At 47.4% G+C, this 14,518-nt stretch overlaps 1 protein-coding gene across 2 annotated transcripts in view; it reads right to left on the minus strand.

Moving 5' to 3' along the window:
• LOC110511661 (E3 ubiquitin-protein ligase ZNF598) overlaps nt 1-14,518 on the minus strand; it is a 54,627-nt gene that overhangs the window by 13,539 nt on the left and 26,570 nt on the right. For both annotated transcript variants that reach the window (XM_036972953.1, XM_036972952.1), the window contains exon 10: nt 11,425-11,569. In XM_036972953.1, coding sequence (XP_036828848.1) covers nt 11,425-11,569 — 145 coding nt within the window. The remainder of the gene's footprint in view (nt 1-11,424; nt 11,570-14,518) is intronic.

Raw genomic sequence — 14,518 nt, forward strand, 5'->3', positions numbered from 1 at the left:
CTGGTCTTACTGGGTCTATAGGAACATTAGCCTGCTGGTCTTACTGGGTCTATAGGAACATTAGCCTGCTGGTCTTACTGGGTCTATAGGAACATTAGCCTGCTGGTCTTACTGGGTCTATAGGAACATTAGCCTGCTGGTCTTACTGGGTCTATAGGAACATTAGCCTGCTGGTCTTACTGGGTCTATAGGAACATTAGCCTGCTGGTCTTACTGGGTCTATAGGAACATTAGCCTGCTGGTCTTACTGGGTCTATAGGAACATTAGCCTGCTGGTCTTACTGGGTCTATAGGAACATTAGCCTGCTGGTCTTACTGGGTCTATAGGAACATTAGCCTGCTGGTCTATAGGAACATTAGCCTGCTGGTCTATAGGAACATTAGCCTGCTGGTCTTACTGGGTCTATAGGAACATTAGCCTGCTGGTCTATAGGAACATTAGCCTGCTGGTCTTACTGGGTCTATAGGAACATTAGCCTGCTGGTCTTACTGGGTCTATAGGAACATTAGCCTGCTGGTCTTACTGGGTCTATAGGAACATTAGCCTGCTGGTCTTACTGGGTCTATAGGAACATTAGCCTGCTGGTCTATAGGAACATTAGCCTGCTGGTCTTACTGGGTCTATAGGAACATTAGCCTGCTGGTCTTGCTGAGTCTATAGGAACATTAGCCTGCTGGTCTTACTGGGTCTATAGGAACATCAGCCTGCTGGTCTATAGGAACATTAGCCTGCTGGTCTTACTGGGTCTATAGGAACATTAGCCTGCTGGTCTTACTGGGTCTATAGGAACATTAGCCTGCTGGTCTTACTGGGTCTATAGGAACATTAGCCTGCCGGTCTTACTGGGTCTATAGGAACATTAGCCTGCTGGTCTTACTGGGTCTATAGGAACATTAGCCTGCTGGTCTTACTGGGTCTATAGGAACATTAGCCTGCTGGTCTTACTGGGTCTATAGGAACATTAGCCTGCTGGTCTTACTGGGTCTATAGGAACATTAGCCTGCTGGTCTTACTGGGTCTATAGGAACATTAGCCTGCTGGTCTTACTGGGTCTATAGGAACATTAGCCTGCTGGTCTTACTGGGACTATAGGAACATTAGCCTGCTGGTCTTACTGGGTCTATAGGAACATTAGCCTGCTGGTCTTACTGGGTCTATAGGAACATTAGCCTGCTGGTCTTACTGGGTCTATAGGAACATTAGCCTGCTGGTTTTACTGGGTCTATAGGAACATTAGCCTGCTGGTCTTACTGGGTCTATAGGAACATTAGCCTGCTGGTCTATAGGAACATTAGCCTGCTGGTCTTACTGGGTCTATAGGAACATTAGCCTGCTGGTCTATAGGAACATTAGCCTGCTGGTCTATAGGAACATTAGCCTGCTGGTCTATAGGAACATTAGCCTGCTGGTCTTACTGGGTCTATAGGAACATTAGCCTGCTGGTCTTACTGGGTCTATAGGAACATTAGCCTGCTGGTCTTACTGGGTCTATAGGAACATTAGCCTGCTGGTCTATAGGAATATTAGCCTGCTGGTCTTACTGGGTCTATAGGAACATTAGCCTGCTGGTCTATAGGAATATTAGCCTGCTGGTCTTACTGGGTCTATAGGAACATTAGCCTGCTGGTCTTACTGGGTCTATAGGAACATTAGCCTGCTGGTCTTACTGGGTCTATAGGAACATTAGCCTGCTGGTCTTACTGGGTCTATAGGAACATTAGCCTGCTGGTCTTACTGGGTCTATAGGAACATTAGCCTGCTGGTCTTACTGGGTCTATAGGAACATTAGCCTGCTGGTCTTACTGGGTCTATAGGAACATTAGCCTGCTGGTCTTACTGGGTCTATAGGAACATTAGCCTGCTGGTCTTACTGGGTCTATAGGAACATTAGCCTGCTGGTCTTACTGGGTCTATAGGAACATTAGCCTGCTGGTCTTACTGGGTCTATAGGAACATAAGCCTGCTGGTCTTACTGGGACTATAGGAACATTAGCCTGCTGGTCTTACTGGGTCTATAGGAACATTAGCCTGCTGGTCTTACTGGGTCTATAGGAACATTAGCCTGCTGGTCTTACTGGGTCTATAGGAACATTAGCCTGCTGGTTTTACTGGGTCTATAGGAACATTAGCCTGCTGGTCTTACTGGGTCTATAGGAACATTAGCCTGCTGGTCTATAGGAATATTAGCCTGCTGGTCTTACTGGGTCTATAGGAACATTAGCCTGCTGGTCTTACTGGGTCTATAGGAACATTAGCCTGCTGGTCTTACTGGGTCTATAGGAACATTAGCCTGCTGGTCTTACTGGGTCTATAGGAACATTAGCCTGCTGGTCTTACTGGGTCTATAGGAACATTAGCCTGCTCGTCTTACTGGGTCTATAGGAACATTAGCCTGCTGGTCTTACTGAGTCTTTAGGAACATTAGCCTGCTGGTCTTACTGGGTCTATAGGAACATTAGCCTGCTGGTCTTACTGGGTCTATAGGAACATTAGCCTGCTGGTCTTACTGGGTCTATAGGAACATTAGCCTGCTGGTCTTACTGGGTCTATAGGAACATTAGCCTGCTGGTCTTACTGGGTCTATAGGAACATTAGCCTGCTGGTCTTACTGGGTCTATAGGAACATTAGCCTGCTGGTCTTACTGGGTCTATAGGAACATTAGCCTGCTGGTCTTACTGGGTCTATAGGAACATTAGCCTGCTGGTCTTACTGGGTCTATAGGAACATTAGCCTGCTGGTCTTACTGAGTCTATAGGAACATTAGCCTGCTGGTCTTACTGGGTCTATAGGAACATTAGCCTGCTGGTCTATAGGAACATTAGCCTGCTGGTCTATAGGAACATTAGCCTGCTGGTCTTACTGGGTCTATAGGAACATTAGCCTGCTGGTCTTACTGGGTCTATAGGAACATTAGCCTGCTGGTCTTACTGGGTCCATAGGAACATTAACCTGCTGGTCTATAGGAACATTAGCCTGCTGGTCTATAGGAACATTAGCCTGCTGGTCTTACTGGGTCTATAGGAACATTAGTCTGCTGGTCTTACTGGGTCTATAGGAACATTAGCCTGCTGGTCTTACTGGGTCTATAGGAACATTAGCCTGCTGGTCTTACTGGGTCTATAGGAACATTAGCCTGCTGGTCTTACTGGGTCTATAGGAACATTAGCCTGCTGGTCTTACTGGGTCTATAGGAACATTAGCCTGCTGGTCTTACTGAGTCTATAGGAACATCAGCCTGCTGGTCTATAGGAACATTAGCCTGCTGGTCTTACTGGGTCTATAGGAACATTAGCCTGCTGGTCTTACTGGGTCTATAGGAACATTAGCCTGCCGGTCTTACTGGGTCTATAGGAACATTAGCCTGCCGGTCTTACTGGGTCTATAGGAACATTAGCCTGCTGGTCTTACTGGGTCTATAGGAACATTAGCCTGCTGGTCTTACTGGGTCTATAGGAACATTAGCCTGCTGGTCTTACTGGGTCTATAGGAACATTAGCCTGCTGGTCTTACTGGGTCTATAGGAACATTAGCCTGCTGGTCTTACTGGGTCTATAGGAACATTAGCCTGCTGGTCTTACTGGGTCTATAGGAACATTAGCCTGCTGGTCTTACTGGGTCTATAGGAACATTAGCCTGCTGGTCTTACTGGGTCTATAGGAACATTAGCCTGCTGGTCTTACTGGGTCTATAGGAACATTAGCCTGCTGGTCTTACTGGGTCTATAGGAACATTAGCCTGCTGGTCTTACTGGGTCTATAGGAACATTAGCCTGCTGGTCTTACTGGGTCTATAGGAACATTAGCCTGCTGGTCTATAGGAACATTAGCCTGCTGGTCTATAGGAACATTAGCCTGCTGGTCTTACTGGGTCTATAGGAACATTAGCCTGCTGGTCTATAGGAACATTAGCCTGCTGGTCTTACTGGGTCTATAGGAACATTAGCCTGCTGGTCTTACTGGGTCTATAGGAACATTAGCCTGCTGGTCTTACTGGGTCTATAGGAACATTAGCCTGCTGGTCTTACTGGGTCTATAGGAACATTAGCCTGCTGGTCTATAGGAACATTAGCCTGCTGGTCTTACTGGGTCTATAGGAACATTAGTCTGCTGGTCTTACTGGGTCTATAGGAACATTAGCCTGCTGGTCTTACTGGGTCTATAGGAACATTAGCCTGCTGGTCTTACTGGGTCTATAGGAACATTAGCCTGCTGGTCTTACTGAGTCTATAGGAACATTAGCCTGCTGGTCTTACTGGGTCTATAGGAACATCAGCCTGCTGGTCTATAGGAACATTAGCCTGCTGGTCTTACTGGGTCTATAGGAACATTAGCCTGCTGGTCTTACTGGGTCTATAGGAACATTAGCCTGCTGGTCTTACTGGGTCTATAGGAACATTAGCCTGCCGGTCTTACTGGGTCTATAGGAACATTAGCCTGCTGGTCTTACTGGGTCTATAGGAACATTAGCCTGCTGGTCTTACTGGGTCTATAGGAACATTAGCCTGCTGGTCTTACTGGGTCTATATGAACATTAGCCTGCTGGTCTTACTGGGTCTATAGGAACATTAGCCTGCTGGTCTTACTGGGTCTATAGGAACATTAGCCTGCTGGTCTTACTGGGTCTATAGGAACATTAGCCTGCTGGTCTTACTGGGTCTATAGGAACATTAGCCTGCTGGTCTTACTGGGACTATAGGAACATTAGCCTGCTGGTCTTACTGGGTCTATAGGAACATTAGCCTGCTGGTTTTACTGGGTCTATAGGAACATTAGCCTGCTGGTCTTACTGGGTCTATAGGAACATTAGCCTGCTGGTCTATAGGAACATTAGCCTGCTGGTCTTACTGGGTCTATAGGAACATTAGCCTGCTGGTCTATAGGAACATTAGCCTGCTGGTCTATAGGAACATTAGCCTGCTGGTCTTACTGGGTCTATAGGAACATTAGCCTGCTGGTCTTACTGGGTCTATAGGAACATTAGCCTGCTGGTCTTACTGGGTCTATAGGAACATTAGCCTGCTGGTCTATAGGAATATTAGCCTGCTGGTCTTACTGGGTCTATAGGAACATTAGCCTGCTGGTCTATAGGAATATTAGCCTGCTGGTCTTACTGGGTCTATAGGAACATTAGCCTGCTGGTCTTACTGGGTCTATAGGAACATTAGCCTGCTGGTCTTACTGGGTCTATAGGAACATTAGCCTGCTGGTTTTACTGGGTCTATAGGAACATTAGCCTGCTGGTCTTACTGGGTCTATAGGAACATTAGCCTGCTGGTCTATAGGAACATTAGCCTGCTGGTCTTACTGGGTCTATAGGAACATTAGCCTGCTGGTCTATAGGAACATTAGCCTGCTGGTCTATAGGAACATTAGCCTGCTGGTCTTACTGGGTCTATAGGAACATTAGCCTGCTGGTCTTACTGGGTCTATAGGAACATTAGCCTGCTGGTCTATAGGAATATTAGCCTGCTGGTCTTACTGGGTCTATAGGAACATTAGCCTGCTGGTCTATAGGAATATTAGCCTGCTGGTCTTACTGGGTCTATAGGAACATTAGCCTGCTGGTCTTACTGGGTCTATAGGAACATTAGCCTGCTGGTCTTACTGGGTCTATAGGAACATTAGCCTGCTGGTCTTACTGGGTCTATAGGAACATTAGCCTGCTGGTCTTACTGGGTCTATAGGAACATTAGCCTGCTGGTCTTACTGGGTCTATAGGAACATTAGCCTGCTGGTCTTACTGGGTCTATAGGAACATTAGCCTGCTGGTCTTACTGGGTCTATAGGAACATTAGCCTGCTGGTCTTACTGGGTCTATAGGAACATTAGCCTGCTGGTCTTACTGGGTCTATAGGAACATTAGCCTGCTGGTCTTACTGGGACTATAGGAACATTAGCCTGCTGGTCTTACTGGGTCTATAGGAACATTAGCCTGCTGGTCTTACTGGGTCTATAGGAACATTAGCCTGCTGGTCTTACTGGGTCTATAGGAACATTAGCCTGCTGGTTTTACTGGGTCTATAGGAACATTAGCCTGCTGGTCTTACTGGGTCTATAGGAACATTAGCCTGCTGGTCTATAGGAACATTAGCCTGCTGGTCTTACTGGGTCTATAGGAACATTAGCCTGCTGGTCTATAGGAACATTAGCCTGCTGGTCTATAGGAACATTAGCCTGCTGGTCTTACTGGGTCTATAGGAACATTAGCCTGCTGGTCTTACTGGGTCTATAGGAACATTAGCCTGCTGGTCTTACTGGGTCTATAGGAACATTAGCCTGCTGGTCTATAGGAATATTAGCCTGCTGGTCTTACTGGGTCTATAGGAACATTAGCCTGCTGGCCTATAGGAATATTAGCCTGCTGGTCTTACTGGGTCTATAGGAACATTAGCCTGCTGGTCTTACTGGGTCTATAGGAACATTAGCCTGCTGGTCTTACTGGGTCTATAGGAACATTAGCCTGCTGGTCTTACTGGGTCTATAGGAACATTAGCCTGCTGGTCTTACTGGGTCTATAGGAACATTAGCCTGCTGGTCTTACTGGGTCTATAGGAACATTAGCCTGCTGGTCTTACTGAGTCTTTAGGAACATTAGCCTGCTGGTCTTACTGGGTCTATAGGAACATTAGCCTGCTGGTCTTACTGGGTCTATAGGAACATTAGCCTGCTGGTCTTACTGGGTCTATAGGAACATTAGCCTGCTGGTCTTACTGGGTCTATAGGAACATTAGCCTGCTGGTCTTACTGGGTCTATAGGAACATTAGCCTGCTGGTCTTACTGGGTCTATAGGAACATTAGCCTGCTGGTCTTACTGGGTCTATAGGAACATTAGCCTGCTGGTCTTACTGGGTCTATAGGAACATTAGCCTGCTGGTCTTACTGAGTCTATAGGAACATTAGCCTGCTGGTCTTACTGGGTCTATAGGAACATTAGCCTGCTGGTCTATAGGAACATTAGCCTGCTGGTCTATAGGAACATTAGCCTAATGGTCTTACTGGGTCTATAGGAACATTAGCCTGCTGGTCTTACTGGGTCTATAGGAACATTAGCCTGCTGGTCTTACTGGGTCCATAGGAACATTAGCCTGCTGGTCTATAGGAACATTAGCCTGCTGGTCTTACTGGGTCTATAGGAACATTAGCCTGCTGGTCTTACTGGGTCTATAGGAACATTAGCCTGCTGGTCTTACTGGGTCTATAGGAACATTAGCCTGCTGGTCTTACTGGGTCTATAGGAACATTAGCCTGCTGGTCTTACTGGGTCTATAGGGACATTAGCCTGCTGGTCTTACTGGGTCTATAGGAACATTAGCCTGCTGGTCTTACTGGGTCTATAGGAACATTAGCCTGCTGGTCTTACTGGGTCTATAGGAACATTAGCCTGCTGGTCTATAGGAACATTAGCCTGCTGGTCTATAGGAACATTAGCCTGCTGGTCTATAGGAACATTAGCCTGCTGGTCTATAGGAACATTAGCCTGCTGGTCTTACTGGGTCTATAGGAACATTAGCCTGCTGGTCTTACTGAGTCTATAGGAACATTAGCCTGCTGGTCTATAGGAACATTAGCCTGCTGGTCTTACTGGGTCTATAGGAATATTAGCCTGCTGGTCTATAGGAACATTAGCCTGCTGGTCTTACTGGGTCTATAGGAATATTAGCCTGCTGGTCTTACTGGGTCTATAGGAACATTAGCCTGCTGGTCTTACTGGGTCTATAGGAACATTAGCCTGCTGGTCTTACTGGGTCTATAGGAACATTAGCCTGCTGGTCTTACTGGGACTATAGGAACATTAGCCTGCTGGTCTTACTGGGTCTATAGGAACATTAGCCTGCTGGTCTTACTGGGTCTATTAGAACATTAGCCTGCTGGTCTTACTGGGTCTATAGGAACATTAGCCTGCTGGTCTTACTGGGTCTATAGGAACATTAGCCTGATGGTCTTACTGGGTCTATAGGAACATTAGCCTGATGGTCTTACTGGGTCTATAGGAACATTAGTCTGCCGGTCTTACTGGGTCTATAGGAACATTAGCCTGCCGTTCTTACTAAGTCTATAGGAACATTAGCCTGCTGGTCTTACTGAGTCTATAGGAACATTAGCCTGCTGGTCTTACTGGGTCTATAGGAACATTAGCCTGCTGGTCTTACTGGGTCTATAGGAACATTAGCCTGCTGGTCTATAGGAATATTAGCCTGCTGGTCTTACTGGGTCTATAGGAACATTAGCCTGCTGGTCTATAGGAATATTAGCCTGCTGGTCTTACTGGGTCTATAGGAACATTAGCCTGCTGGTCTTACTGGGTCTATAGGAACATTAGCCTGCTGGTCTTACTGGGTCTATAGGAACATTAGCCTGCTGGTCTTACTGGGTCTATAGGAACATTAGCCTGCTGGTCTTACTGGGTCTATAGGAACATTAGCCTGCTGGTCTTACTGGGTCTATAGGAACATTAGCCTGCTGGTCTTACTGAGTCTTTAGGAACATTAGCCTGCTGGTCTTACTGGGTCTATAGGAACATTAGCCTGCTGGTCTTACTGGGTCTATAGGAACATTAGCCTGCTGGTCTTACTGGGTCTATAGGAACATTAGCCTGCTGGTCTTACTGGGTCTATAGGAACATTAGCCTGCTGGTCTTACTGGGTCTATAGGAACATTAGCCTGCTGGTCTTACTGGGTCTATAGGAACATTAGCCTGCTGGTCTTACTGGGTCTATAGGAACATTAGCCTGCTGGTCTTACTGGGTCTATAGGAACATTAGCCTGCTGGTCTTACTGAGTCTATAGGAACATTAGCCTGCTGGTCTTACTGGGTCTATAGGAACATTAGCCTGCTGGTCTATAGGAACATTAGCCTGCTGGTCTATAGGAACATTAGCCTGCTGGTCTTACTGGGTCTATAGGAACATTAGCCTGCTGGTCTTACTGGGTCTATAGGAACATTAGCCTGCTGGTCTTACTGGGTCCATAGGAACATTAGCCTGCTGGTCTATAGGAACATTAGCCTGCTGGTCTTACTGGGTCTATAGGAACATTAGCCTGCTGGTCTTACTGGGTCTATAGGAACATTAGCCTGCTGGTCTTACTGGGTCTATAGGAACATTAGCCTGCTGGTCTTACTGGGTCTATAGGAACATTAGCCTGCTGGTCTTACTGGGTCTATAGGGACATTAGCCTGCTGGTCTTACTGGGTCTATAGGAACATTAGCCTGCTGGTCTTACTGGGTCTATAGGAACATTAGCCTGCTGGTCTTACTGGGTCTATAGGAACATTAGCCTGCTGGTCTATAGGAACATTAGCCTGCTGGTCTATAGGAACATTAGCCTGCTGGTCTATAGGAACATTAGCCTGCTGGTCTATAGGAACATTAGCCTGCTGGTCTATAGGAACATTAGCCTGCTGGTCTTACTGGGTCTATAGGAATATTAGCCTGCTGGTCTTACTGGGTCTATAGGAACATTAGCCTGCTGGTCTTACTGGGTCTATAGGAACATTAGCCTGCTGGTCTTACTGGGTCTATAGGAACATTAGCCTGCTGGTCTTACTGAGTCTATAGGAACATTAGCCTGCTGGTCTATAGGAACATTAGCCTGCTGGTCTTACTGGGTCTATAGGAATATTAGCCTGCTGGTCTATAGGAACATTAGCCTGCTGGTCTTACTGGGTCTATAGGAATATTAGCCTGCTGGTCTTACTGGGTCTATAGGAACATTAGCCTGCTGGTCTTACTGGGTCTATAGGAACATTAGCCTGCTGGTCTTACTGGGTCTATAGGAACATTAGCCTGCTGGTCTTACTGGGACTATAGGAACATTAGCCTGCTGGTCTTACTGGGTCTATAGGAACATTAGCCTGCTGGTCTTACTGGGTCTATTAGAACATTAGCCTGCTGGTCTTACTGGGTCTATAGGAACATTAGCCTGCTGGTCTTACTGGGTCTATAGGAACATTAGCCTGATGGTCTTACTGGGTCTATAGGAACATTAGCCTGATGGTCTTACTGGGTCTATAGGAACATTAGTCTGCCGGTCTTACTGGGTCTATAGGAACATTAGCCTGCCGTTCTTACTAAGTCTATAGGAACATTAGCCTGCTGGTCTTACTGAGTCTATAGGAACATTAGCCTGCTGGTCTTACTGGGTCTATAGGAACATTAGCCTGCTGGTCTTACTGGGTCTATAGGAACATTAGCCTGCTGGTCTTACTGGGACTATAGGAACATTAGCCTGCTGGTCTTACTGGGTCTATAGGAACATTAGCCTGCTGGTCTTACTGGGTCTATTAGAACATTAGCCTGCTGGTCTTACTGGGTCTATAGGAACATTAGCCTGCTGGTCTTACTGGGTCTATAGGAACATTAGCCTGATGGTCTTACTGGGTCTATAGGAACATTAGCCTGATGGTCTTACTGGGTCTATAGGAACATTAGTCTGCCGGTCTTACTGGGTCTATAGGAACATTAGCCTGCCGTTCTTACTAAGTCTATAGGAACATTAGCCTGCTGGTCTTACTGAGTCTATAGGAACATTAGCCTGCTGGTCTTACTGGGTCTATAGGAATATTAGTCTGCTGGCCTTACTGAGTGTTTGGAGTCAGGGTTAGGAGTCAGGATTAGGGGGGTTAAGGTTAGGAGTCAGGGTTAGGGTTAGGGGGGGTTAAGGTTAGGAGTCAAGGTTAGGGGGTTAAGGTTAGGAGTCAGGGTTAGGGGGGTTAAGGTTAGGAGTCAGGGTTAGGGTTAGGGGGGTTAAGGTTAGGAGTCAGGGTTAGGGGTTTAAGGTTAGGAGTCAGGGTTAGGGGGTTAAGGTTAGGAGTCAGGGTTAGGGGGGTTAAGGTTAGGAGTCAGGGTTAGGGGGGTTAAGGTTAGGAGTCAGGGTTAGGGGGGTTAAGGTTAGGAGTCAGGGTTAGGGGGGTTAAGGTTAGGAGTCAGGGTTAGGGGGGTTAAGGTTAGGAGTCAGGGTTAGGGGGGGGTTAAGGTTAGGAGTCAGGGTTAGGGGGGGTTAAGGTTAGGAGTCAGGGTTAGGGGGGGTTAAGGTTAGGAGTCAGGGTTAGGGGGGGTTAAGGTTAGGAGTCAGGGTTAGGGGGGTTAAAGTTAGGAGTCAGGGTTAGGGGGGTTAAAGTTAGGAGTCAGGGTTAGGGGGGTTAAGGTTAGGAGTCAGGGTTAGGGGGGTTAAGGTTAGGAGTCAGGGTTAGGGGGGTTAAGGTTAGGAGTCAGGGTTAGGGGGTTAAGGTTAGGAGTCAGGGTTAGGGGGGTTAAGGTTAGGAGTCAGGGTTAGAGGGGTTAAGGTTAGGAGTCAGGGTTAGAGGGGTTAAGGTTAGGAGTCAAGGTTAGGAGTCAAGGTTAGGAGTCAAGGTTAGGAGTCAAGGTTAGGAGTCAAGGTTAGGAGTCAAGGTTAGGAGTCAAGGTTAGGAGTCAGGCCTTACCTGTCTAAACTGTCCAGAGTAGTCCTTGAACTGGTTGAATCGTGACTGGTCGTTCTGCAGGAGGTTCTTAATGGACTGGATCAGTTCCATGTTCCTCTGCTGGAAGTTCTCTGGAGCCAGGTACACCCCCGGGGACTGGGGAGAGCTGAACACCCCCCATATGGAGTCATTTAGAACACACAGTTTGAATCAAATATGTGTTGTTGTGTCTGTAAAGGTGGTGGCCTGTCTGGTGTGTGGTGTCTGTAAAGGTGGTGGCCTGTCTGGTGTGTGTAAAGGTGGTGGTCTGTCTGGTGTGTGTAAAGGTGGTGGTCTGTCTGGTGTGTGTAAAGGTAGTAGACTGTCTGGTGTCTGTAAAGGTAGTGGCCTGTCTGGTGTCTGTAAAGGTAGTGGCCTGTCTGGTGTCTGTAAAGGTAGTGGCCTGTCTGGTGTCTGTAAAGGTGGTGGCCTGTCTGGTGTCTGTAAAGGTGGTGGCCTGTCTGGTGTCTGTAAAGGTGGTGGCCTGTCTGGTGTCTGTAAAGGTGGTGGCCTGTCTGGTGTCTGTAAAGGTGGTGGCCTGTCTGGTGTCTGTAAAGGTGTTAGCCTGTCTTGTGTCTGGTGTGTGTAAAGGTGGTGGCCTGTCTGGTGTCTGTAAAGGTGTTAGCCTGTCTTGTGTCTGTAAAGGTGTTAGCCTGTCTTGTGTCTGGTGTGTGTAAAGGTGGTGGTCTGTCTGGTGTCTGTAAAGGTGGTGGCCTGTCTTGTGTCTGTAAAGGTGGTGGCCTGTCTTGTGTCTGTAAAGGTGGTGGCCTTTCTTGTGTCTGTAAAGGTGGTGGCCTGTCTGGTGTTTGTAAAGGTGGTGGCCTGTCTGGTGTCTGTAAAGGTAGTGGTCTGTCTGGTGTGTGTAAAGGTGGTGGCCTGTCTTGTGTCTGTAAAGGTGGTGGCCTGTCTGGTGTGTGTAAAGGTGGTGGCCTGTCTGGTGTCTGTAAAGGTGGTGGCCTGTCTGGTGTCTGTAAAGGTGGTGGTCTGTCTGGTGTCTGTAAAGGTGGTGGCCTGTCTGGTGTGTGTAAAGGTGGTGGCCTGTCTGGTGTGTGTAAAGGTGGTGGCCTGTCTGGTCTGTAAATGTGATGTAGTGGTCTGTGATGTCTGTAAATGTGATGTAGTGGTCTGTGACTGGTCTGAAAAGGTGATGTGACGTCTGGTCTGTAAAGGTGATGTGACGTCTGGTCTGTAAAGGTGATGTGACGTCTGGTCTGTAAAGGTGACGTGACGGTTAGTCTGTAAAGGTGACGTGACGGTTAGTCTGTAAAGGTGACGTGACGGTTAGTCTGTAAAGGTGACGTGACGGTTAGTCTGTAAAGGTGACGTCTGGTCTGTAAAGGTGACGTCTGGTCTGTAAAGGTGACGTCTGGTCTGTAAAGGTGATGTGACGTCTGGTCTGTAAAGGTGACGTGACGTCTGGTCTGTAAAGGTGACGTGACGGTTAGTCTGTAAAGGTGATGTGACGGTTAGTCTGTAAAGGTGACTTCTGGTCTGTAAAGGTGACGTCTGGTCTGTAAAGGTGACGTCTGGTCTGTAAAGGTGACGTCTGGTCTGTAAAGGTGACGTCTGGTCTGTAAAGGTGACGTGACGTCTGTAAAGGTGACGTGACGTCTGGTCTGTAAAGGTGACGTGACGTCTGGTCTGTAAAGGTGACGTCTGGTCTGTAAAGGTGACGTCTGGTCTGTAAAGGTGATGTGATGGTTAGTCTGTAAAGGTGATGTGACGGTTAGTCTGTAAAGGTGATGTGACGGTTAGTCTGTAAAGGTGACGTCTGGTCTGTAAAGGTGACGTCTGGTCTGTAAAGGTGACGTCTGGTCTGTAAAGGTGGCGTCTGGTCTGTAAAGGTGGCGTCTGGTCTGTAAAGGTGACGTCTGGTCTGTAAAGGTGACGTCTGGTCTGTAAAGGTGACGTCTGGTCTGTAAAGGTGACGTGACGTCTGTAAAGGTGACGTCTGGTCTGTAAAGGTGACGTGACGGTTAGTCTGTAAAGGGGATGTGACGGTTAGTCTGTAAAGGGGATGTGACGGTTAGTCTGTAAAGGTGATGTGACGGTTAGTCTGTAAAGGTGATGTGACGGTTAGTCTGTAAAGGGGATGTGACGGTTAGTCTAAAGGGGATGTGACGGTTAGTCTGTAAAGGGGATGTGACGGTTAGTCTGTAAAGGGGATGTGACGGTTAGTCTGTAAAGGGGATGTGACGGTTAGTCTGTAAAGGGGATGTGACGGTTAGTCTGTAAAGGTGACGTGACGGTTAGTCTGTAAAGGTGACGTGACGGTTAGTCTGTAAAGGGGATGTGACGGTTAGTCTGTAAAGGGGATGTGACGGTTAGTCTGTATAGGGGATGTGATGGTTGATCTAAAGGTGATGTCTGGTCTGTAAAGGTGATGTGATGTCTGGTCTGTAAAGGTGATGTGATGGTTGGTCTGTAAAGGTGATGGTTGGTCTGTAAAGGTAAGGTGATGTCTGGTCTGTAAAGGTGATGTATGGTCTGTAAAGGTGATGTGATGTCTGGTCTGTAAAGGTGATGCGATGGTTGGTCTGTAAAGGTGATGGTTGGTCTGTAAAGGTGATGGTTGGTCTGTAAAGGTAAGGTGATGTCTGGTCTGTAAAGGTGATGTCTGGTCTGTAAAGCTGATGTCTGGTCTGGTCTGTAAAGCTGATGTCTGGTCTGGTCTGTAAAGGTGATGTGATGTCTGGTCTGTAAAGGTGACGTGACGTCTGTAAAGGTGACGTGACGTCTGTAAAGGTGACGTGACGTCTGTAAAGGTGACGTGACGTCTGTAAAGGTGACGTGACGTCTGGTCTGTAAAGGTGACGTGACGTCTGGTCTGTAAAGGTGACGTGACGTCTGGTCTGTAAAGGTGACGTGACGTCTGGTCTGTAAAGGTGACGTGACGTCTGGTCTGTAAAGGTGACGTGACGTCTGGTCTGTAAAGGTGACGTGACGTCTGGTCTGCAAAGGTGACGTGACATCTGGTCTGTAAAGGTGACGTCTGGTCTGTAAAGGTGACGTGACGTCTGGTCTGTAAAGGTGACGTGACGTCTGGTCTGTAAAGGTGACGTGACGTCTGGTCTGT

The sequence above is a fragment of the Oncorhynchus mykiss genome, unplaced genomic scaffold, assembly GCF_013265735.2.
Source record: "Oncorhynchus mykiss isolate Arlee unplaced genomic scaffold, USDA_OmykA_1.1 un_scaffold_213, whole genome shotgun sequence".
NCBI lineage: Eukaryota > Metazoa > Chordata > Actinopteri > Salmoniformes > Salmonidae > Oncorhynchus > Oncorhynchus mykiss.